This window comes from Megalops cyprinoides, chromosome 2, assembly GCF_013368585.1.
Source record: "Megalops cyprinoides isolate fMegCyp1 chromosome 2, fMegCyp1.pri, whole genome shotgun sequence".
Classification (NCBI taxonomy): domain Eukaryota; kingdom Metazoa; phylum Chordata; class Actinopteri; order Elopiformes; family Megalopidae; genus Megalops; species Megalops cyprinoides.
This window is the reverse complement of record NC_050584.1, coordinates 17,348,143-17,370,121: the sequence shown is the minus strand read 5'-3', so window position 1 is coordinate 17,370,121 and position 21,979 is coordinate 17,348,143. Positions and strand designations below refer to the sequence as shown.

Below are 21,979 nucleotides of genomic sequence, written 5' to 3'. Positions count from 1 at the left end.
CAGTTACTACTCTAGTGTCTTGGGGAGTGAACTGGGTGCTTCCTGTCCATGATTTTTACATTGTTGTCTTTGTACAGTAGTCTCATTGTCTCAGAGCACATTAAGTCTTGGCAGGAAACTCAGTGCTCTGGGGTCTCCACGTAGATTCCTAACAGGAAGTGCCAGAAAATTAAATGGAGAGGCAGAAACACCATTCAAGGTGCTCTGTGCACATGATGTCACACCTCTTAAAGATTTTCAGCCAAGAGAGTCAACTGAAATACAGCCACAGCAGCCTTATCGTGGCTCTACCAAGATTTATTGCCCTTTTACCAGATGTCTTTCACTTCCCATGTGGGAATTTTTTTCACTTATTTCAAAGAAATAGAACACATGCACACAAACGCTTGTGTGAAAGTGAAACATTTTAACCAACGTGCATTATACATGAACAAGTTTACTGAGGTGTTTGTCAGCCTGTTGGCTGTGATGATGACTTTGGTCTGTTGCTAAAAACCAAAGGCTTGACATTTGTTAATTGCAATATAACAAAGTGTAACATACCCTGGGGTCTTTGGTAGGAAAAGGAAAGGATAGCGGCCCTTCTGTTTGTCCATACTTGAATGTGTTAATGATCAGCTCCATCCAGCTACTCTTGTCAGAGAGCAATCACTTTGCTTGCAGTCATTATGGGACAGTTTGCCATGGAGCCACTCATTTGCTGTGACCTCTCCTGCTTTGCCACTTCACTCCACAATGGACTGAGAAGTGTATCAATCTCACTTTCTCTCTGTCACTATTGTTTGAGGAACAGCAGAGTGGAGGCAAATGAACTCTTCAGAAAGGAGGGATGGGTCATTTATAAAGGCCTCAGATTTAAAAGCACTGCAGCTGTCTGGATCCAGATATCTGGCCAGCGGCTAGGACTGGCTGTTCCTTGTGTTCCACTGTAACGATGTAGTGATGAATCGGAGTTGTCACATCATGAAAGGCACTTTTATGTGATCGTCAGTGCTCCTTCCTCTCCAGACTGACGAGTGCGACGAAAATAAACTATTAAACATCCAGTGGACACAGAATAGATGTTGGGCCGCCTAACTTGTTGGCATGCATCACAACAGCCATTTAAGAGGAGAGACATTTGAACTGGCTGTGGATAAAGTTCACTGTTGTCAGACGTGCGTTATCACATCTGTTACACATCTTCGCAGTCCTACTGTATCCTTGCCAACCAAGTTGTCCACTTCAGTCAGATTTGGGTTTTATGGATTTAATGAAATTGCATAAACATATAACCAGCCGTCTCGTAATCTTCCCAAATTTTAATTCCAGATCCGTATGATTGTGCTGCACTAGTCCATCTGCTGATGATCAACAGAAACCCTTCATTTGCATTTGAAATTTTACTGCAGTGTTCTGGGGGTAGGGGTATCATCTGTACAATAAACAAATCCTCAAAGAAGTGTGAAATATGCATATCGCAAATGGGGAAGTCTCTTTTGGCAGTTTATCCAGAACTTCAAGGAGGTAGTGATCAAACTGTGTTTTCCGGCCTTTTGGTGATATTTCTCATTTATCCATCAAGTGTTGCTGAACACTGCGCTTTGCTACTTCTCTCAGGGCTGTCATTTGGATTTCTCCCCAGCAAGCGAGTTTGTTTCCTATCTCTGATGTTGAGCATCAGCGAAATGACAGGGAATAAATTAGCCTAGCCCAGTCTTTTCAGAGCTTGGGAGGTGTCCGAATTCAGGCTTTAGACTTTGAGGACCACTTGCTTGCCTGTCACAACTTCATTACACTTCAGAAGCTGGGAATTGTCAGGAGTGGCAGGGAGTGGTCAACCCTGGTCATGATCAAAACCACCTCATTACATTACATTATTGCCATTTAGCAGATGCTCTTATCCAGAGCGACTCACAATTTCTATATGTCATCCATTTATACAGCTGGATATTTACTGTGGCAATTCTGGGTTAAGTACCTGGCCCAAGGGTGCAACAGCAGTGCCCCAGTGTGGAACTGAACCAGCAACCTTTGAGTTACGAGCGCTTCTTCTTACCAGTATGCTACACTGCCACCCCTGGCAACTGTGTCTGTTAGGGGTGGCAGTGTAGCATACTGGTAAGAAGAAGCAAAGATTCTCTGGCTGTACATGTTCCTTGACTGTGAGGAGTGGTCAAGGTTTAGACATGGCGCATGCTCTGGTAAACCACAAGGTGAAGCTTTGAGCGTTCCTACCGCTGTCCCCACCGCTCTGAACCACCTCTGGGGGTAGATGCTGGAGTCTTGGTGTTCTGATTGGATCTGTCTGCTCTGGGAATCCAACTGATGAGAATGTGCCAATGCTGCAGTGAATCTCTGGAGAAAACCCACCGCTTGCCTGTGCAGCAGGAAGTCCTCTGTGTGATGGCTCACCATGTGCTGAGCCACATGGCACTAATTTCCTATGTATTCATTTTTGATCTGCAGTGCTTTTGCAAGCCCACCTATGACTTTGTACAGTTTGTCAGATCAGGTGACGTTATTACCATCTGTTTTTGACTGCACTGTTTTGGACGCATGAACGCAGCCTTTTCTGAATCATTTGTACGATCTGACAGCCATAAGTGACGTACCCTATGCCCAACAGCATGCTGTATTTGATAGGATACACAATAATATCAAAAATGTCATGTGCTTTCTGATGGTATGCATTCAGTTCCCTGAAGTCAAGAGTGATTTTTCTTCCTAGGCTCCTACAACTCATTTGTAGGAGCTTAAAAAAGTCAAGGCATTCCAGTGATAAATTTGATCATTACATTGTTAGGCAGTAGACTTTTTAAATGATTAATTTACTACATGGCTATGGACTTTGAGCTCCAGGGTTGTAAACTGTTTACCAATGACTGTATCAAATTAGGTTTTATTGCCACCAGAAATGCCACAAAATGCTTCGGCCAGATTCAATTAGTGCATCTGGTTTAAATATGCTGTATTCATTAACTAATAATAAAACACAAGACATGCTTTATGTGCACTGTTGTACAGAGAAATTAGTCATTGAAAGTCATTAAAAGCTGTCAGAATGTTCAGGCATGTTTATGAGTTGAACTGGAAATTTCTTTCTGTCAGTAGTGTTATTGCAGATGAATTCAAAAACCAGTGGTCATCATTGTTGTACTCTAGAAGTATTCTTTGACACTGTGTGCTTTGAAGGCCCTCTGCAACATAGACTTCCTGATTATGGATTGACCAATCCAGAAGCTTTGACTGTTCTCCATGGTGATGGAATGCCACTCTATTGGAGGGGCATTGTTTGGGTCGTCAAGTGCATCTCAAAGAAGCTTGCTCTTGAAGCTTGCTGTTCACTGAATACAGGGGGGGGAGGGTTGGAAGAGGAGAACGGGGTTTTGATCGGCTGGTTGTTTGAAATGAAAAAGAGCCTAGATTCTCTATCATCACAACATGGATGAACCATGAAGCTGGTAGTTTAGCTCCCAAATGTATTCACTCTGCCACACTTTACCACAGAGAGCTCAGTGGTTGCGTAATGGAAAAAAGACACATACATGATTAGAATTAGATTCGGAAATTCAAACAGGCATGGCATGTTAGCGTACTCCTGTCTAAAAAGATTGCATGCAAAAAGCAAGTATTGCATTATTGAAAATATGGCTTTAAGTGTCACCATGTGTTGGTACAACTGTGAAAAAAACTTGAGCGTAAGCTTTCTTCAAAGTTGGCCTCTACTAAAAAACATGTCTTCAGTATATTATGAAAGGAACAGATTTCTGTTGAGTTTTCAGTGTTGACACAGCTGGTTTTGCATGTTTGAAGATATTAATATTATGAGGACCTCTCACCTTTGAAGCTGTTGTCCGGAAGCCAAATACAAACAGGTTTCATTTTTTTGGCTCTCCCCCTTTTCCGGCGTTCACCGAACCGCACATCTTGACGAAATTACCGTTCTGTATCCAATCAGCTGAGGACATGTTTTTTTATGGAATATAAACTTTGCAGTGCACATTTGAGGGGGTTGTTAGAATTGAAATGAAAGGTCGTATTTGTCATGCTGTTTTTCCACATGGGCTCGCATCACTGCAGTGATGGCGACGGCCTCCTTCTCTGTATGTGGTGAAAAAGCTATGCCTCTGCACTTCCAGCCTGCTCTCCTCCATCACTCACCCCCCCGCCTCTGAGGCCAAGACCACAGAGAGCTACATCTCCGCCGACAACGAGAGCGAGAGGGGGGAGCGCAACGGCAAGAAGGTCTGCTTCAACGTGGCAGGAGATGAGCAGGAGGACTCCGGCCATGACACCATCAGCAACAGAGACTCGTACAGGTAACGGAAATGCAACACCATCAAGTGTAGAGACTCGCACAGGTAACAGACTCACAGTGCTGTCGCCTGTAGAGACTCATACAGATGACAGACTCAAGGTACCATCACTGACAGACTCCCACAGGTAACTGACTCATAGCACCATTACTGACAGAGCCTCAAACAGGTAAATGACTCGTGACAGGAGTGTGTAATTTGAAGTGTAAAATTTGTTGTGAGACTACACATAGTCATTTCTTTTCCCAGTTATGATCCAACAAGCAATTTTACAGACAACCCCTGTAGTGTATTTACTGCACAACGCAAGGGGGGGGGGGGAAGGAAAACATTTTGCAGGCCTACATCAGGCTAAAAGCTGTAACCTACTTAAACAACTGATCTACAATCTCCCTCTGGCTTTTCTACAATCTCCCTAAATGTAGTCAAGTTACTCCCCTCCTCATCTCACTTCACTGGCTTCCTGGTATCGCTCGCATCAAGTTCAAAACCTTGGTGCTGGCATATAGGACAGTGAACAGAACAGCCTCCTCATACCTACAACCCCTCTTCAAACCCTATGCTCCCTCAAGATCGATACGCTCCGCATCCACAGGGGAACTGACTGTTCCAACCCGACGGGGTCGCTCTTCTCAGACACACTCCCTGTCTGTACTGGTGTCTCAGTGGTGGAATGAACTCCCCACGGGCGTTAAGACAGCGGAATCACTGGCCATCTTACAACACAGACTGAAGACCCACCTCTTCAGACTGCATCATGGTTCCACTTCTAACCCCATCCCCAGCTGCTACTTCTTGCATTTGATGTTAATTTTATGTGTAGTATTATGATGTATTATGAATTTGTGTTGTAGGGACTGTTGTATCGTAGTATACTTGGCTTTTGTCAGAGTGCACAAGTTAACTTGTGGTAGGGATTGAATAGTGTTATGCTCACACTCACTGGTTTGAGAGTGTTGTGAGCCTGGTCTGACTCTGTTGCTTGTTTAAATTGAATGGAAGCACTTATGTTCTATTGTGATAAATGCATGCAGTGTTGTGTAATGTAATCTTGTCTGCTTGTTTTAGATTTGCTCTTCAGCACTTAAAAAAAATAAAATTCACACCAGTGTTTTACAAGGATGCTGGGAGAAATTGGTTAACGAATAGGTGGCTGGTTTTGCTCCTCCGTTGTAGTGATTGTAACAGCAACAGGAACTCGATAGCCTCCTTCACCAGCATCTGCAGTAGCCACTGCAGCTCCTACGTTCACAGTGATGAGATGGACTCAGGTAAGGGCGCCGCGCTCCGGCACGCATCTCTCTCTCTGCTCCTGCACGGAGCACACAGCCCTCACGTCTCAGCAGTCTTCTTTTCTTTGGTTCCCACTGACGCACTACTTTCAGCTCTGCCAGTACGGCAGGTGATGGTTAATGGACAGACATTAAATGTTAATTGTTTAATGGTGCTTGGAAAGCATCCGTGACTGTATTTACAGTCTCGCTGAGAGGGGTAAAGCTCTGCTCAGCGGATTGTGTCAGTGGTCTTTGTAATGTACCGTCATGTATCATTAGTTTAATGAACTGAGTGTCATTGCCATGGCTACCTGTGTCTTTTTTTTTTCCCATAAAAGCTTGTGTTCATAGTTGTTTGTTTTTCCTGTCATGTTTTTGCGCAGGAGATGAAATGCCAGTCAGCGTATGGATTTCTCACGATAAGCAAAAGAAATTGCATGGCTTTCTGGAACATCTCTTTAGTCAGGTACAGATATTGCCCTGTCATGTTATATCACCCAAGACTGCGTCTAGACTACCAGAGTATCTTGTGCATAATGGAAGCGGGATGCAAATGTAGGATCAGGTGATTAATGTTGCTCCCGATGTTCTTTTCCTGACCTCTGTTGATTTAAGATAAATATCACTTTAAGGGGTGCTCAGAAAAAAAAAAAAAAATGCTTGGAAAGCATAAGCTTTGCTTTTGCCCTTTCTGACACCCTGGGAAGAAACACGGTTGATGAGGAGAATGCAGTGCGCCGCCAGCTCTGGTTGTGCCAGGATCTGCACGCTTCTTTTAAAACCGTTTAACGAGGACGTCTGAGCTGGTAGTAAAAGGTTAAATCACAACATGCTGTTTCAACAGTTTTGGATGTTTCCTGGTTTTTGTTTTATTGTGGTCACAAGCTCTCCAAACTTTGTTTATGTACTGCAGATGAAATATGTGTGGGGGAGCGGGGACAGTGCGGGGGTTGTGTGTCGAGAGAGGAGAGCTCACTCCTTCAGCTTATTCCGCTGGTTCAGAACCTGTGGCCCCGCCCCCTGAGTTTGGGACTGGATGCAGGAGCTGGTTTATTGCCAGTTATTTCCTGTTTTTGTGGAGGAAGCAATCTTCTTTTTCTAGGAAAGCCTGTTTATTAAGGGTGTGCTACATTGATAAAGACCCTTTCAGTGAAATTGTAATGCTACTCTTGTGATACCTCCAGGCAGCTGATTAAGAGGTGTGCAATACTGACAGCTGCTGCACTGTAACCTCCTCTCTGACCCCACAGGTGGAGTCCATCACCAGCTTGTTGAAAGGGGCTGTCGTAGCTCGCGCCTTCGAACAAACCAAGTGTTTCACTCCAGGACGAGGCCTTCAAGGTAAAGCGGCAGGAGTTCCTTCTCACTAATTAGCATAGTAAAATGCTCTGTCTTATTAGTCTCTGCCACTGATTCCTCATTGGATTCAACAGAATCCACAGTTCCCACTGAATAAAACTGGTCTCTTAAAGATGCATACCACTAAAAGTCACATACTCCCACAAATCCCTGGGCAGGTCTTAGATATTATGCTAGGTTTGATGACTTATGAGGTGGGCCACCATTAAAATGCGGCTTTGCCGGATGACTGTGCTTTATGTGTGCTAGATTACAGTCGTGGTATTTTCATACTTTCATTGCCTGCTTTGCTGCAGATTTTTCCTCAGAAACAACCACAGAGATTTATAGCCGACAGCATGAAGGTGAGAGAGTAGGGCCTTGATGTGGAGGACGTGTTTATGATTATTTAGGCGTGATGTGGAAATATGTCAGCAAATCAGAGGATGCTACGCCGTTGTTACGCTCCCCGCTCAGGGGAGATGGGAGTCCATGTTCTATAAGGTAAAAGCTACTGTGGCAGCTCCTTGGTTTCTGTACATACCTGAAGTACAGAAAAGCCCCTGGGAAGTTTGCCATTAAATATCAGTAAAACATGGTGCCTCTCCCGCCCCTCTCTCCCTTTCGCATTGCCTCCTCCATATATTCCACTCTGGAACTGTTACAGATAGGTTTTTCTGCCTCTCCCTGCAAAATACATTTTTTTGTGCGGGTGTGTAGCGGATTGGACTACTGCAGGGCTGCACAGCAGGCCTAGGGAATTAAGATAACATTGGAGCTCCTCCAGGCTCCGCATTCATCCAAAAGGACTAAAAAGGAAGCGGATTGTGGTAACAAATACTCCAGCATCTGCCCTGGGTTCGAGCTTCCTGCTGGGCTGAGGGGAGGTGTTCCTCCTTCTGCCCCTGGTGGCCCAGCACTTTGCGGCCTTTCCCCCTGACACACTGAGCCCTACCATGCCTCCACGAGCCCTGTCAGAAGCCCCGCCACCCTCCTCTCTCAAGTCCACAATGCCGATCTCAGAACCACGCGAGTGGAACTCTTCAAAGTGAGATTTGAAACCCATGGGGACGGTCTCCTAGTGTGCTCCGTGCGTCAGATGTTGCAGTGGAGATGGTGTGTCTCTCTGAGTCTCTGAAGTGGGATACTTTACCAAGAGCTTCTCACTCATGTGCTGTCTAGCGTGAAGTGAAGAGATCCTGTTTTTGTTACCGTTATCTGCTGAATGCATGAAGGAATCTGGTTGCGCAAAGAAAATGCTGATAAACTTTATGCGGGCGGGAAGCAAGTCTGAGGAAATGCATCCCGGTTTAACCCCCTGATTTCCCCAAACGAAGGATGTGTACAGGGGAACAGTGGATTCTTGTAGTGATCGATAGAAACACTGGAGAACCTAAAAATGAGGAACGGGCAGTGTACCGATTGCACCCACAGAACTGTGGTGAAGGAGTCAGGCAGAGTGCGCCCCTTGGCATTTGGATGACTAGAGGAGGTGGCTGCCAACTTGTGTGGTCTGTGTACTCGTCACCTTTGCACTTTGCATTTTGCAGACACTGCATTCTGCAGACAACTTTATGAAATTGCCTGCGCCGCTCTGAGATGAAAAGATTAGGCCATTATCCCGTGTGTTTAGATAACATAATCCTCTCAACTCTCGGCCCGTTTCTTGCATGAATTTCAGAGCTCATCAAATCCATTTATTTTCCTTTTTTTTTTTCCTCCCTTCAAACCGGCGATGCGCTCTGGACAATACATTTAACAGAGACGTCTGAAACAGCCCAAGCATTGATCAGAGGAGATAAAGTAGCCCGTGGGCCTTTGTGGATGTGCAGGCGGGGTGTAACATGCTGGGCGCTTCCCTCTGTCTGATCATATCGCTCTACATCCAAGAGACGTGAGTGAGGAAACCTCTGAAAAGCCTAATTTCTGATGGCTACTTTGTTTCGCTAAGTTGAAGCGCCTCCTCATTCTACATCCAGTGCATGTGCTACCGGGGCCGGTGGCATTATTCCGGCTCTCTCCTCCGATACCCTCCAATACATGATTGATCTGGTGTCAGAGCTCTTAAGTAAGATGTTTCAGAAGGAAAATCGCTCTTGATCCAATTACGCCTGGACCCCTGCCGGGACCGCGTTTGACCTCACCATCAATGGCGCTTTGAGTTTCTGCCACTGTTGTGCTCTGCAAATGTAACACACTCAGTTTGATATTAAAAACCGAATGTGTACTTGTGGTCTGAGTCACTGTTAACAAAGCAGTTACCTCCACATGGTTACCCCCCCACAAACATAAACCTGACAGTTTTCTTCCCACTCTGGCTTCTTTTCCTTATTCTACTCCTCCTTATTAATTATGCAGATTACAGATATGTTTCCTTGTCAGCTCGTTCACCGCATAATCACAGGAGACCTGTTTATTAACATTGCATGAATAAACGTAAAAAACCCCTTATTGTCTGCACCATCTGCTAAGTGGCATTTGGAGATGCTGCGTAAAGCCAGTACTTTGCCACCTAGTGGAACTAAGTGGCATTAAATAAAAGCGTCCTTACCTGTACATTGGAGACTGCTAAAACAACTGAGCAATATCTTGTTATGACAATGATGTTCAGGCTAGCTGAACATAATTCCCCTCTGTGCAGTGCTGTGGTGTATCCCTTACGTCGTGGCCCTGACTTCAGGCAGTGAGACCATATCGTTCTGACCGTGACCACGGCTGTTTTTCTTGGACAGAGTTCCATCAGGAAATGGAGCCCAAGATCAACTGCACCAAGAAACTGCGGCTCCACGTCAAGCAGGACCCGTGGAACCTGCCCAGCAGCGTCCAGGCCCTGACGCAGACCATCGCCAAGTTTGTCGAAGGTCAGGCCCACAAAGCTCCGGCCTTCGCCAAGGCTGCTATAACCACGGCACAGCACAATAGACAGAGCACTAAGAGTGGATAGGTTCATAAAGACCGCTTTAAATGCAGCGCATGTGGATTCATTGGCAGCACAGAGAGAACATTAAGTTTTAAGACCCCTGCGTTAGACACTCAGGGCCCAGAGACACTTTACCTGCATTTAAGCTCTGTTCCTCTGGTGTGGAGTTTGCTTGCATAGCTAATACACAGATCTCCAGAGCGAGTGGTTACACTACACCCCTGAGAACCCAGTGATTTAAGCTGAGAAATTAAATAAAAACAAACAGTGGAATATTACAGTGTAGTTTGGCATGTGGACAATCCCTTTTCTAGCTTGCTTCATGATGACTTTTTCATGTGGTGGTTATGTTGCCATGGTTTTCACTGATCCTCAGATCCTGCAGGTTATCATTATGCTGATGCACAAATTGAAATTATTTTATTTACTGGGTTGTTTATGTCATCGTGCTATATTTAGAGTTTTGGAAAAATCTTTTTTTCAACCACCGCAAAAAGCCTTCTGAACCGAGTGGTGGCATAATCAGTTTGTCAGCACTATATTAGATTTAGATTTTAGCAGGGTGTGCCCTTGAACATGTTAAAGGCACTGTTGGCACTGTGTTTGGGGATAAGCACCACATACTCTTGAGAACTGTTCATTTAAATATTAATTACATATTGTAAAGCTTTGCTGATTTCCTGAGTAGACTTTTTAAGCAGCATCTATAGATCATTGCTCTTTTAAATGTGCTGTTTTTGATACTAGCCATACTCTGATACTATGAATTATTATTATCCAATGCAGAAATGAACATGAAATAGTTTTAAAATAGTTGATTTTGGCCACTGTTTACATATACACACATGCACTCACACATGCATGCACACCAACAAACGCATAGTCATGGTCCAATGTGTACAAAATGTATCTGATGTGGAGAATGTGAATTCAATGTGAGTATGCTTCTAACAGTATGTACTGTGATTATATTTGAACAACACTGTGAAAAACGAATGTCTATTTACATGGCAGCGTGTAGTCATGTATGCACAAATGACGTTTCAGTGATTGACCTTGTTTTTAAATGAACATCAGGCGCAATAAACAGCAGCAGCTCTTGACTGGCAATTTCTGGGAATTTGAATTGCTGAAACACACATTAGAAAATGGAGCAGATAGAACTCTAGGCTGAAGCCTCATGAGGCAGTGCTGTGTTACCTTGGCAGCCTTTGAGCATTTCCAGAGTGATGTGAGACTGTATTTGTGTATGTGCACCAAGATCTTCATCCACCCTGTGGTACCACCTTCCCCACCTGGCCTGATTGTTTTCATCTTAACCATAAAGAAAGTTTGTCCTTCAGGAGTTTGCTGATACCCAGCTGTACTTGGAGTTGGGGGGCTGACCAAGTTCGCTACATTAAAGTAGATTAACCCAGCGATGTTATCATTCATTGATCTTCAGTTTGTTCTTGTTTCTGCAGAGGTGAAGACACGTTTGCTGCTGGTTCTGCTCCAGTACACAGGTGGGTCCCGGTTCACATAGGTCTGCACCCCTGCGTGGGTTTGCTCAAACCCCCTCATTCTCCCAGTGAGAGGATGTGTTAAAGTAATCAGGGACACTCTAGACTGCTGATACCACCACCCCCACTGAACAACACATGTGGGCTTCTAACATGGGTCCTCATTAAGTTTGTAAAAGTCCCAGGGGACGATTGGAATATGTATGTGTATTATATAGTCTTTGTCAGGCCCAAAGTAAAATAAATTATCGGAACAGTTTCACAGCTCTATAACCTTGAGGAGGTTGATTATATTTGGTATACAGAAATAGCAAAAGTTTATATACATTATTTTTTCTTAGGTGTATAATGGTGGACAGAGATGCCTACTCATTAGCTTAGTTTTCTTGGAAGAATTCCCTGACTTGACAAATATCATTGCTCTGCAGTAAAAGGCATATGACTAATTTTAGAATGAACAGATTGCTCAAATTTTCAGATATTCATTTTATGAAGAGGACACAGCCAATTGGTTTTAATTGAGTCTGCGTCCCTATATTGGGCTCTTTCAAAATGTTTAAATCTGAATGCTTAATACATGAGCAACGCTTAAATCTATAGAATTTGTTTGTTGTCTTCATTTTTGTAATATTTCTTTCAGGAAAATTGCAGTCTAGGGTGTCTTTATATTGTAAAATGCGTGCTTGAGGAAAAAAAAACAGGATCAGTCATGAGATGGATTGATGATTCAAAGGAAAATAATTCATAGTTTATGAGAACTTCTCTATAGTTTTCATTGTCATTAGATGAGTAAAAAAATTGAATGGAAAATGCACCTACTGTATATTCTCAGATAGTTCTAGCCATTTTCAGGCTTCTTAAACTATAATTTTACCAAAGGTAATATTATACCGTTTCAGCTTTTGGGTGTCATGAAAAGCAGGAGCTGATAAGTGCAGGCATATTGCAGCATTGCCAGACAGCAAAATTGTAATCACAACTCCCTGCCACGCTATCTGCAAATCTGCTGAGAAAAATGACATTTCATGAATGGATGTTAATTCCAAATGTCTGTATCAGATTTTTCAGTCTGTTAATCGGGCCTGTGATCTCTAGCAAAAATTGCCAAAGATGCACTGTGTCAAGGCATTAAGGGAATATAGCAACATTGTGCAGATGTGCTTAAAAGTTGTTTTTAAAGTAATATCTGTTAATGTGAACCTTTGTCTCCCCTGTACTCTCTCTTTGCCTCTCTCTCTCTGTTCTCTCTCTCTCTCCCCTCTCTCTTTCTCTGTCTCTCTCTCTCTCTCTCTGTCTCTGTCTCTCTCTTTCTGCTTCTCTCTTTCTCTGTCTCTCTCTCTGTTCTCTCTCCCCTCTCTCTCTCTCTGTCTCTCTCTCTCTCTTTCTCTGTCTCTCTCTTTCTGCTTCTCTCTTTCTCTGTCTCTCTCTCTGTTCTCTCTCTCTCCCCTCTCTCTCTCTCTGTCTCTCTCTCTGTCTCTCTCTCTCTCTCTCTCTCTCTCTCTCTCTCTCTCTTTCTGTCTCTCTCTTTCTGCTTCTCTCTTTTTCTGTCTCTTTCTGTCTCTCTCTGTTCTGTCTCCCTCTCTCTCTGTCTCGCTCTGCGCTGGCCGCCCGCAGACTCAGAGATCCAGCTCAGACGGGACATGGTGTTCTGCCAGAGCCTGGTGGCTGTGGTTTGTGCCTTCTCTGAACACCTGCTGGCTGTCCTGAACCAGACACAGAGCACCGGCAAGGAGGGCGAGACGGAGGCGCAGGAGGCCAGCCGACGCTGGCTGGAGCAGATCGCCAGCGCCGGCCTGCTCTTCCACTTCCAGTCCCTGCTGTCCCCCAACCTGGTTAGTGCCCGATTGGAGCTCCACTACCTGCACCCAGAAGAGCTACAAAGTTGTGGATGCCCTTCCAGTCTCTTTTACTGTGTTTTTTAAGTCACCCCCAAACCTGCTTGAGCCACTTAAATATTCAACAAGGGGCATCAGTGGTGCGCTTCCCTCTGAACATTCTGTGACTATTTGATGCATGGTGATCGCCAGCGAATTGGTTATGGTTTGGTTGCATTAAAAAAAAAGAAAATGACAACAAAAGTTCCTGCTGGACAGCTGCTAAAATGAGACACTCTAGACAAACTTCATTATAATCTGGAACAGACATGTCATTGTGCACCACAGAAAGCGCTTTGTTCAGCGCCTTAATGAGGGGGCAGTGTCTTTCCTGTGAGTAATCTTCACATAATAAAATGCCTGCATGGCCTGGTGCATCAAACAATTACAGCAACCGAGTCCCCACGGTGCACTGCTGCACGACTTCTTCCTGTCTCGTTTTTCTTGGTTTTATGTCTCTTCGCTTTCCCTGTTTTGCTTTCTTACCAGCTTGTTTTTGTCAGATATCATCTAACCCTTTAATGCCAAAGGTCTTGCTTTTCCTCTCCATTTCTTATTTGAATAACTTACTTGGTCATCAACTGACTTGGGATATCTACAGTACTACACCTTAGTAGCCTTTGCTCAGCCTATGAAGGGCAGACCTTAGGGAGGATCACCCTCACAGTTAAAATGCATGTGTCTTTGTGGCTGGCGCTGGATGGGTACTTGACTTACTTAGACTTAAAAGCCACAGTTTATACTATGTTTTGTGCTTTTGTACTGAATTGGGAATATGTATCTGAACATTTAAATTAATCAATGGATGCCTTTTAAAATAGTAATAATCTGTGTAAAAAATCTGAAATTAATTCAGAGACCATATTTATCCAAAGCACAACAGCTGCGGTATTGTATGCTGATATATATTCCTCTTGTGTGTGAAATGTGTGTAGGCCAGTATGAATGCTGATGCACAAGGCCCTATTCCTTTATCTCTTCAGTACTGCTTCTCTTTTCTCCTCTGAGCAAAGGCTGTGTGAGGCCCTCTAGGTGCTGTAAACATGACTAAATCAAACTGCATCATCTGAGCGCTCCACATGAAAAGATGCAGGAAATGCCATATTAAACCCGTTTTCATGAACCTGCCCACATAGCACCCAAGGTGACATTTTTATCATTCAGTGAGTGGATGCCAGTGCTTTCAGATTTGGCCATTTCTAATTTGTCTTTCAAAAGCTATAATCCCTTGTAATGGGTTTGCTCCGTCTGTTTGGAAGTGTCCATGGCTGTAACGCTGTCCTCCTGAATGGGAGAATGTGGACATTGCAGAGGAAGCGGCTTCCTGTATTGGGCATGCTGTGAGGATGTGGCCAGGCCTGTGATATGGGACCAGTGCTAATGAATTGTGCCTCTTCTCTGTGTGCGTGTGGGTGTGTGTGTTTGTCTGTGTGCGCATGGGTGTGTGTGTTTGTCTGTGTGCGTGTGGGTGTGTGTGTTTGTCTGTGCGCGCGTACGTGTGTTTAGACGGACGAGCAGGCCATGCTGGAGGACACGCAGGTCGCACTCATAGACCTGGAGAAGGTCACCTTCTACTTTCGGCAGTTTGAAGGGGAGCCGCTGGTCGCAAGTATGTGAAACTGGGCTTTTATTTTTTGGCACCTCATTCAAAAAAAACACTTGCAGTATGTTTATCCCTCAATTTTCACAGCATATGATAATGGGTGCTCTAATTGAAAGGAGCGTGGTCAAGTGGTAGGAATGCAGACATCGTCAGAGGCCTGAAAATGTGAGCTGGCACCGTTCTGTGTCCTCACTGGTCCATCTCTCTGCCCGCATTCCACAGACGCGCCTGTTTCATACCAGGTGGAGGGAACCCGACAGGCCCTGAAGGTCTGCTTCTACCTGGAGAGTGTCTACTTCCAGCTGCTGCCTCAGAGACTGAGGAACGGAGGAGGGTTCAAGATCTACCCCGTGCTCTTCACTCAGGGTGCGAATCCAACATCAGGAACAGATCACGGGCATTTTGAGCTGGACGCGAATGCATTCGCTTGAGGGCAAGCAGCGTGGGCAACAATCGAAGAATACAGTACCGGTCAAAAGTTTGGGCACACCTACTCATAGAAGTGTTTTGCTTTATTTTTACTATTTTCCACATTTTAGAATTGTAGGAAAAAGACATCAGAACTACGAAATAACACAAATGGAATTATGCAGTGACCAAAAAAGTGTTAAACATTATATTATGGATTATATTTTGGATTCTTCAAATTCATGAGCAGGCATCAACTTTTTAACTTCTTAACTATTTATAGTTAAGAAACTGATTTCAAGCATTTCAACGAAAATGTTCAGATCAAAATGTCTTTAAGATAATGAGAAACATGCATTCAATCAGGTATGTCCAAACTTTTGACTGGTACTGTATGAATGCAGTGTTGGGTGCCTTTCTAGGGCAGCAGAGGAATATTGAGCAAAAAGATACTAACGGGGTCTCCATAAACTGTTTTAACGGTGAAACACATTGCAGTGCTTCATATAGTCGCTGTGGAAACCGAGACTGGGTTGAATCATGAATGAGTAAAAACGTCTGAGAGGTGCTCTTAGTGGGACCAGTTCTAATGTCTGTACTGTATTCATTCATCATTGATGACCTTGGACTCATACGCTTCTCAGTATTTCAAGTATTAATGGCTGTCAAGCAGACCCTGCACAGGTGTTCCTGTTGTGATATTGATAAGATGTCCTCTGCTTTTTGCACATTAGTATGCAACACTGACCGACAATGATTTGCTTTTCTTTGTGGCTCCGTTGTGAGCAATTGCCATGTGTTATTTAAACATATCAAAATTGTACTTGCATAGCTTGCATAACTTAACTGACGCCATGCCGGAGAGCCGGCGTGTCCAAGTTGACAACATTTTATGCTTTTATGCGTTTTCGGAATGCTTGCTAACATGTTGCGTCTGCTTGCATCGGCTGTAACTCGCAATGCCTCTTCCTCGACAGCTCTTGAGAGCATGGAAGGCTACTACTACAGGGACAATGTTTCCGTGGAGGAGTACCAGGCGCAAATCAATGCAGCTTCCCTGGAGAAGGTGAAGCAGTACTACAAGAGGCTAAGGTAAGTGTGACCTCGTCAGTGCTATTGTCTGTCCTCTCCATCACTCTGAAATTGACTAATTGACTAACCATTCCAAGCCTTTACAATGAATCCTGCGAAGCCAAACACAGCCTATTCCTTTAGATATAACACTTTACTGTATGCCATAGCATTCACATTGCTTTTAAAGAGGCGCTCTCATGAAATTTTCAAGAGAAAGATGCACAGGGATTCTCAGCAGGATGTACTAAATGATTGCACAGTGACTGAACATGCCCCTGTCTGTTCTGAAAGCGCTGCATGGTAGCATGGTGAAAGAGGGCCACCACAGAGCAGCTCTGACTGGGTCTCATATCATGTCACGCCCTATTGGAGCCACAGTCGTCTGCAGTAGGCCTCTTTGCAGTCGGATGCTGAGCTTTTGCCAGACAGGATGGCATTTCCATAATGGCTGTTATTTCACAAGAGGCACATCGATTGGAATTTGCATTGCTTTTGTCTCCATCGCATGTTGGTGCTTCACTGTTCTCCGTACAATTCTTGATTGCACATTTTCAGAGATGCAGCTCTTGGGGAGACGGCCCTAATTTCATCTGCAATTACATTGAAAGCAGAAGCATCCTCGGCGACGGATACAGGGAGCCACATAAAAGCTGCAAAATTTCAAGATTAGTCATTTGATTTGTGACTTTTGAAGATCCGTAGATAACGTTAACTGTCTTTTGGCCTGCACGTGGCTCCAACAGGCTTCGCGCACGTTGTCCGCATCTGCAGAGCCGTCGTTACGAATTAACGCTGATGTAAACTAAAAGCATTTCAGAGACATGTTTACAGACTATCTTCAAAGCACAAATTCAGTATAGCCACAGTACATTTTCTACATTACATGTTTGGTGGTAACTATTATAATATTAAAAAATGATTAGTTGAAGACTTGCTTAAAATCATTACTCATCGCTCGTTAAATCATCCCTCAACTGTGCTGTGTTCTGTGCTTATGGCACCAGCACCAGAAAAGGCCCAGCCTCACTTGAGTGTCAAAGAACTTTGCACTTATGTACTTAGTACTTGTGAGTTACAGATTCTTTGCTTCATTTCCTAGAAAGTATTTGGAGGATGGTGTTCAATAAAGATATTATTGAAAAATATTTTACAAGAAACAAAAAAGAAGCTCTTGCTTAAATGTGTAACTTAAAGTTAAGGACAGAATGCGTTTTGGTTTGATTGCACTTGGGTTAAATTTATGCCCAGTAATATCAGTCATAATGAAAGAGCAGTTGTCTGTCTTTGGAAGCCATTGTGATCATAATCATACGTGATCAAGCAATCCTAATGACTTTTTCTTTGGACCTAAATGTAATGCCCACCTGTGTCCTCATCTTTAGTGTTTGACATGGACTAATATTATGACCTGCAAACAGATCTTGCTGCTTGTGTGTACAAGTCACAGTAGAGGTGCATCTGGTGTAGATGTTGCATAGACAATTAGTTGCAGTATGCTGAGCTAAAACAGTTGCAGGTTTAAAAATCTGCTATGTCACGGGGTGATTAATTACAAAGAGAACCAGCCATATGTTTCGATATTAATAGTCACTGCCGTATCTTGCAAGTGCTGTGACTCCACAGCATTGAGTTTCTGTTCCTGAGAGACATCATTTTAAAAAGTCACAAAAATTCCTTGTAGTATCTCAAAGCCTTCTTGCAGGCCGGCGGATTGGACAGAGGTGTCTTCTTTATAGGGAAAATAACCTTTTGTTGTGAGCAAGACTGACTGTATTGGCATTTTGTGCCCATGTGATGCATTGTATTGACTCCATGTTAGCAGGCGACTGGGAGAACGGGGGGTGACGTGTCCGGCCTCGGAAATGTCAGGGGCCCAATTAAGATACCAGCGCAAGGGCTTTCTGAGCGAGAAGCTCCCTCTCACCAGAAACGCGTAGGCACGAAGGCAAAGTCTCCTCTGGCTTTCTTAAACAGCTGCAGCACTCGCAGTGCTTCCCGGATGGAAGGTAGAGTGTCCTGTGTTCTAACCGCAACCCTCGGTGCGCTGAGAGGCGTTGAATCGCGATGTTTCGGTTATGTCATTTGAAGTCGAGAACTTGGCCCGGTCTGAAGGACCCTTACCGGCAACACTTAATTGAATTGACAGTCGAGCCTCCTCCTGCAATGATAAGCAGCTGTGCTGTTCTGAAAGGCCAGGCTGGCAGAAGCAGGGGGTGCTGGGAAACTGCCGCCGGTCTCCTAAACAGAGCCACGGCAACCGACTTGCAGTGGTGCCTTGCTGGAGAGCCGTAACGAATACACACTTTGAGCCCAGTAAACGGATTCAACCCTGTATGGCATCACTGCTAACTTGTGTTTGAGAGCCATGTTGAAAATACTTTGTTTGTTTGCAAAATTCACATGTAATGCCAAATCTGCTGACAACTGATGGTGCTGAATCTTTGATAATTGAACTGGTGAATGCTCTATGCATCGGTGTCATTCCTTGTTAATGTTTTCAGCTTCAATGAACAACAGCACAGTGTGACATAACCCAGTTATCTTCGAACAGGATTAAAAGCATATTACCATTTTTTCATTGCGAATGTCATGCAGTGTCAAATAGTTTAGAGCAAATGTATTGCTTTCTCAATACTAATTTACCATTACTAATGTTCTAATAATGGCCAACAGACTAAAATTATAGTGTAGGTTTCACATATCTTTGATGCTCTCTAACAGCATGTTTGTGTTTAATGAACTGAAGAAAGTATTCAGAACAATATGACTTGAGATACGACTCACTGGAAGTCAGCTGTATTGTTGCTGAATACCACTCTCTAAGTGACTGAGCATTCAAATCTACAAATGTTTCTAAAGGTTAACTGCCCTTTATGTACAGATGTGCCTTGTTGATTTCATTTTGGGTAGCAAATTTAAGCATAGATTCTTAATTGTGATGTACAGTTAGAAAAAAATGTAATACTTGCTTAAATCTGTTACTTAGCGTTAAGGACAAAGTGACATAGTGTTTAGGTTGAATGCCTCTTAACTGGATCAGTGGGTTTCAGAAGAGATGATGTAGAGTTAGTTGGGATACATAGCTGTAATGTTTAAGCATATTCTCAAGCACATACATCTCAAGTGTAAATTGCATTGTGTACTGTGCATCTTACCAGTATACATTGGGGGCTACTCTCTGTTCATATGAGACCAGAGTGAGATGTCACACCTCACGCTCACAGACACCATTTCATCCACCTCATTTCTCCTTTGAATTCCAGCCACCTGAGCTGTGGTCTGCACCCCTGTTTGGTCCCAGGCCAGACCCTGACAGATAACACACTCCGTATTTCATTGGAGTGAAAGCCCATCATCTGCATTAAGTCTGAAATGCTGGAGTGTGGCCAGACAGGACACACTCTTGCCGTCAGACGCCCAGGAGCCCATATACAGTATTAAGGGGGGTAAAGGGTTTCATGTTGACTGGGCTAAACCGGAGAACTGATGGGGCCCTCATGTACGTGAAATGTTGATGTTAATATAACTTGCTACTTGTTCACCTCTGGAAAAAATATACTGGTGCTCCTCATATATCAGCTGTAAAATTGATGGGATTTCCAGCTCTTGTGTTAGGGGTGCCTGTTTCATTTGAAGGCAGCAAAAAGGAAGAAAAATTTCAATCTCAGAAAGTGTAGCCTGACATAAAACAATGCTTTGTTCCTGGCGTGAAAGTATATTGACTCGGGGTCTCCCCCTGTCCTCCCTGTAAACCATACATTTCATTTCAACCCTGCATGTTTTATTGATGTAAGAACAATGAGTTCCACTCAAATCATGTTATATAACGACAAGTGTAAGAACTAACACCACTCAAATATTAAGTCTTGCTCAGAGCCTTTCTTACATAGAGCCTACCTCTTCTTTACAGTACCAATAGTATTTTTCTGGTATTGTTAAGGTCTCTGCAGTTCTGTCTAGATATCATAGGGGATTCCAGCTTCTAAAAATCGCAAATCCAGACACATGCAAGAAACATGTGGTTCAACTGGAGATTTCCCAGCACTCTATGGAGTCACTGGCCCACTCACAAGATCTGCTCAGAATTAAGCTGTCGTGCACACTGGAGTAATTCAAGTCGTCCAAAAACTCAAATGAATCTGCAAATCACAAACACATGTCAGATCTGATTTGGTTGGGTGCGTACAGTGTACACATGTATATAAAAACACAATGCCATTGGACTGGATTTCACTCAAAAAGTAATTTATTGACTTGTTTCTTGAAGCTGGGACTGTGGAGAACAATACAATAAAGGGGCATGTCTGGGAATTGCTTAGATTAGAACATCTTGTTTAAGTAAATATCTGCTGCTTTTAGTTAGATCTGCATCCAAGCAACATGCCAAGTGTAATCAGTTGTAAATATGTTGCATTTAAATATATTCAGGATGTAGACATAGACAAATATGACTGGGAGCTGCACGTGTGTGGATTTATGAAAGAGTACTTATGTGGCTTTAGATTTATTATTATATAGCTATATTATTATGCATCAAGATCCCTATCGATATAGTTGGCAAGGCACGTAAGAAAGGCAGGATCGGGTGGGGTGGGTGGGGGGGGAGGGGTAGGCTCTAAGGTTCCCGCATGTTTGCACTGAAACAGAAGGCACAGAAATGCAGAATCCTGTGTACCAATTCCTCCCTCTCTGGGGAAGGCTTTGCCTCAATGAGCTCGCTGAACCGGTGCTAACGTGCACCCAGCAACAACAGCCACAAATTGGAGAAGGCGTAAACACAGAACCTCCCCGAAAGCCCTCAGAACATGGCCGCTGGCTCTGCACAGAGGGGGAAAGAGAGAAGGAGAAAGAGAGGGGGCAGGGAATGGCAGTGCATAACGCAAAGCCAACATTAGCGCAAGTCTCTGTTGATTTCTACACCACAAGAACAAAGTCAAATTTAGTCCTGCTAATAATTTAATACTTTTTGTCCCCCCTGGATTCACATCTTATGCTCTTAACAAGAGCAAGGGCATGCTGATTAGCTGTATATTTACTATTTGTGTTTATGTTATAATGTGGTGATGTCTTATTTGTCGCATGCTTTGGCTACATGTCCCATGTTACTTATTTCCATTTCATTCCAAATAACAATAAAGGATAACTATCTTTTCTAGAAATAATAATTACAATAATGACTCTAATTTAAAAAAAATCTTTATTACATAAAGATACAATTCTCTGCCTGCTAATGATGGAGCTGATAATTTTTTCCTTTGCCATTCACATTTTCTGTAAAGTGTAGCTCAGTGGGCTTCTGGGTTTAATTTTTCCAAACAATCACAGTTCTCATTGACTGTCCAAAATGTTATAATCCCTCATTAAAGACAGAATCTGAAGAGCTGTGTCACAGCATGGGACAGATGTTCATGGGATCTCGTTGCCCAAATCTGGTTTATCTTGCCGCCCAGGCTGTGAAAGGCCCAAATGCTTCTGGCTGGGAGACTGTTCAGCCTACTCATCACTCTTGCTGTTTAATTGCGCCGGGAATCACAATAGTTAAGTAATGCTTGGCATGCATGTACGAAGCAATAATTCATCTGTCTCTTAAAGCTCGGCTGAAGGAGCACTCATCTCTTGTTTCCCTGTATCAGCAAGACTTCAAAGTCTGGGAATGGGTGCCAAGCACAATAACGTCCCACATCTGTG

General features: G+C 43.6%; 1 protein-coding gene across 2 annotated transcripts in view; it reads left to right on the top strand.

Annotated features, from left to right (window-relative positions):
- prex2 (phosphatidylinositol-3,4,5-trisphosphate-dependent Rac exchange factor 2) overlaps positions 1 to 21,979 on the top strand; it is a 106,588-nt gene that overhangs the window by 64,154 nt on the left and 20,455 nt on the right. For both annotated transcript variants that reach the window (XM_036521005.1, XM_036521006.1), the window contains 10 exons: positions 4,122 to 4,301; positions 5,475 to 5,569; positions 5,956 to 6,038; positions 6,823 to 6,913; positions 9,643 to 9,771; positions 11,294 to 11,335; positions 12,947 to 13,164; positions 14,713 to 14,815; positions 15,032 to 15,175; positions 16,195 to 16,309. In XM_036521005.1, coding sequence (XP_036376898.1) covers positions 4,122 to 4,301; positions 5,475 to 5,569; positions 5,956 to 6,038; positions 6,823 to 6,913; positions 9,643 to 9,771; positions 11,294 to 11,335; positions 12,947 to 13,164; positions 14,713 to 14,815; positions 15,032 to 15,175; positions 16,195 to 16,309 — 1,200 coding nt within the window. The remainder of the gene's footprint in view (positions 1 to 4,121; positions 4,302 to 5,474; positions 5,570 to 5,955; positions 6,039 to 6,822; positions 6,914 to 9,642; positions 9,772 to 11,293; positions 11,336 to 12,946; positions 13,165 to 14,712; positions 14,816 to 15,031; positions 15,176 to 16,194; positions 16,310 to 21,979) is intronic.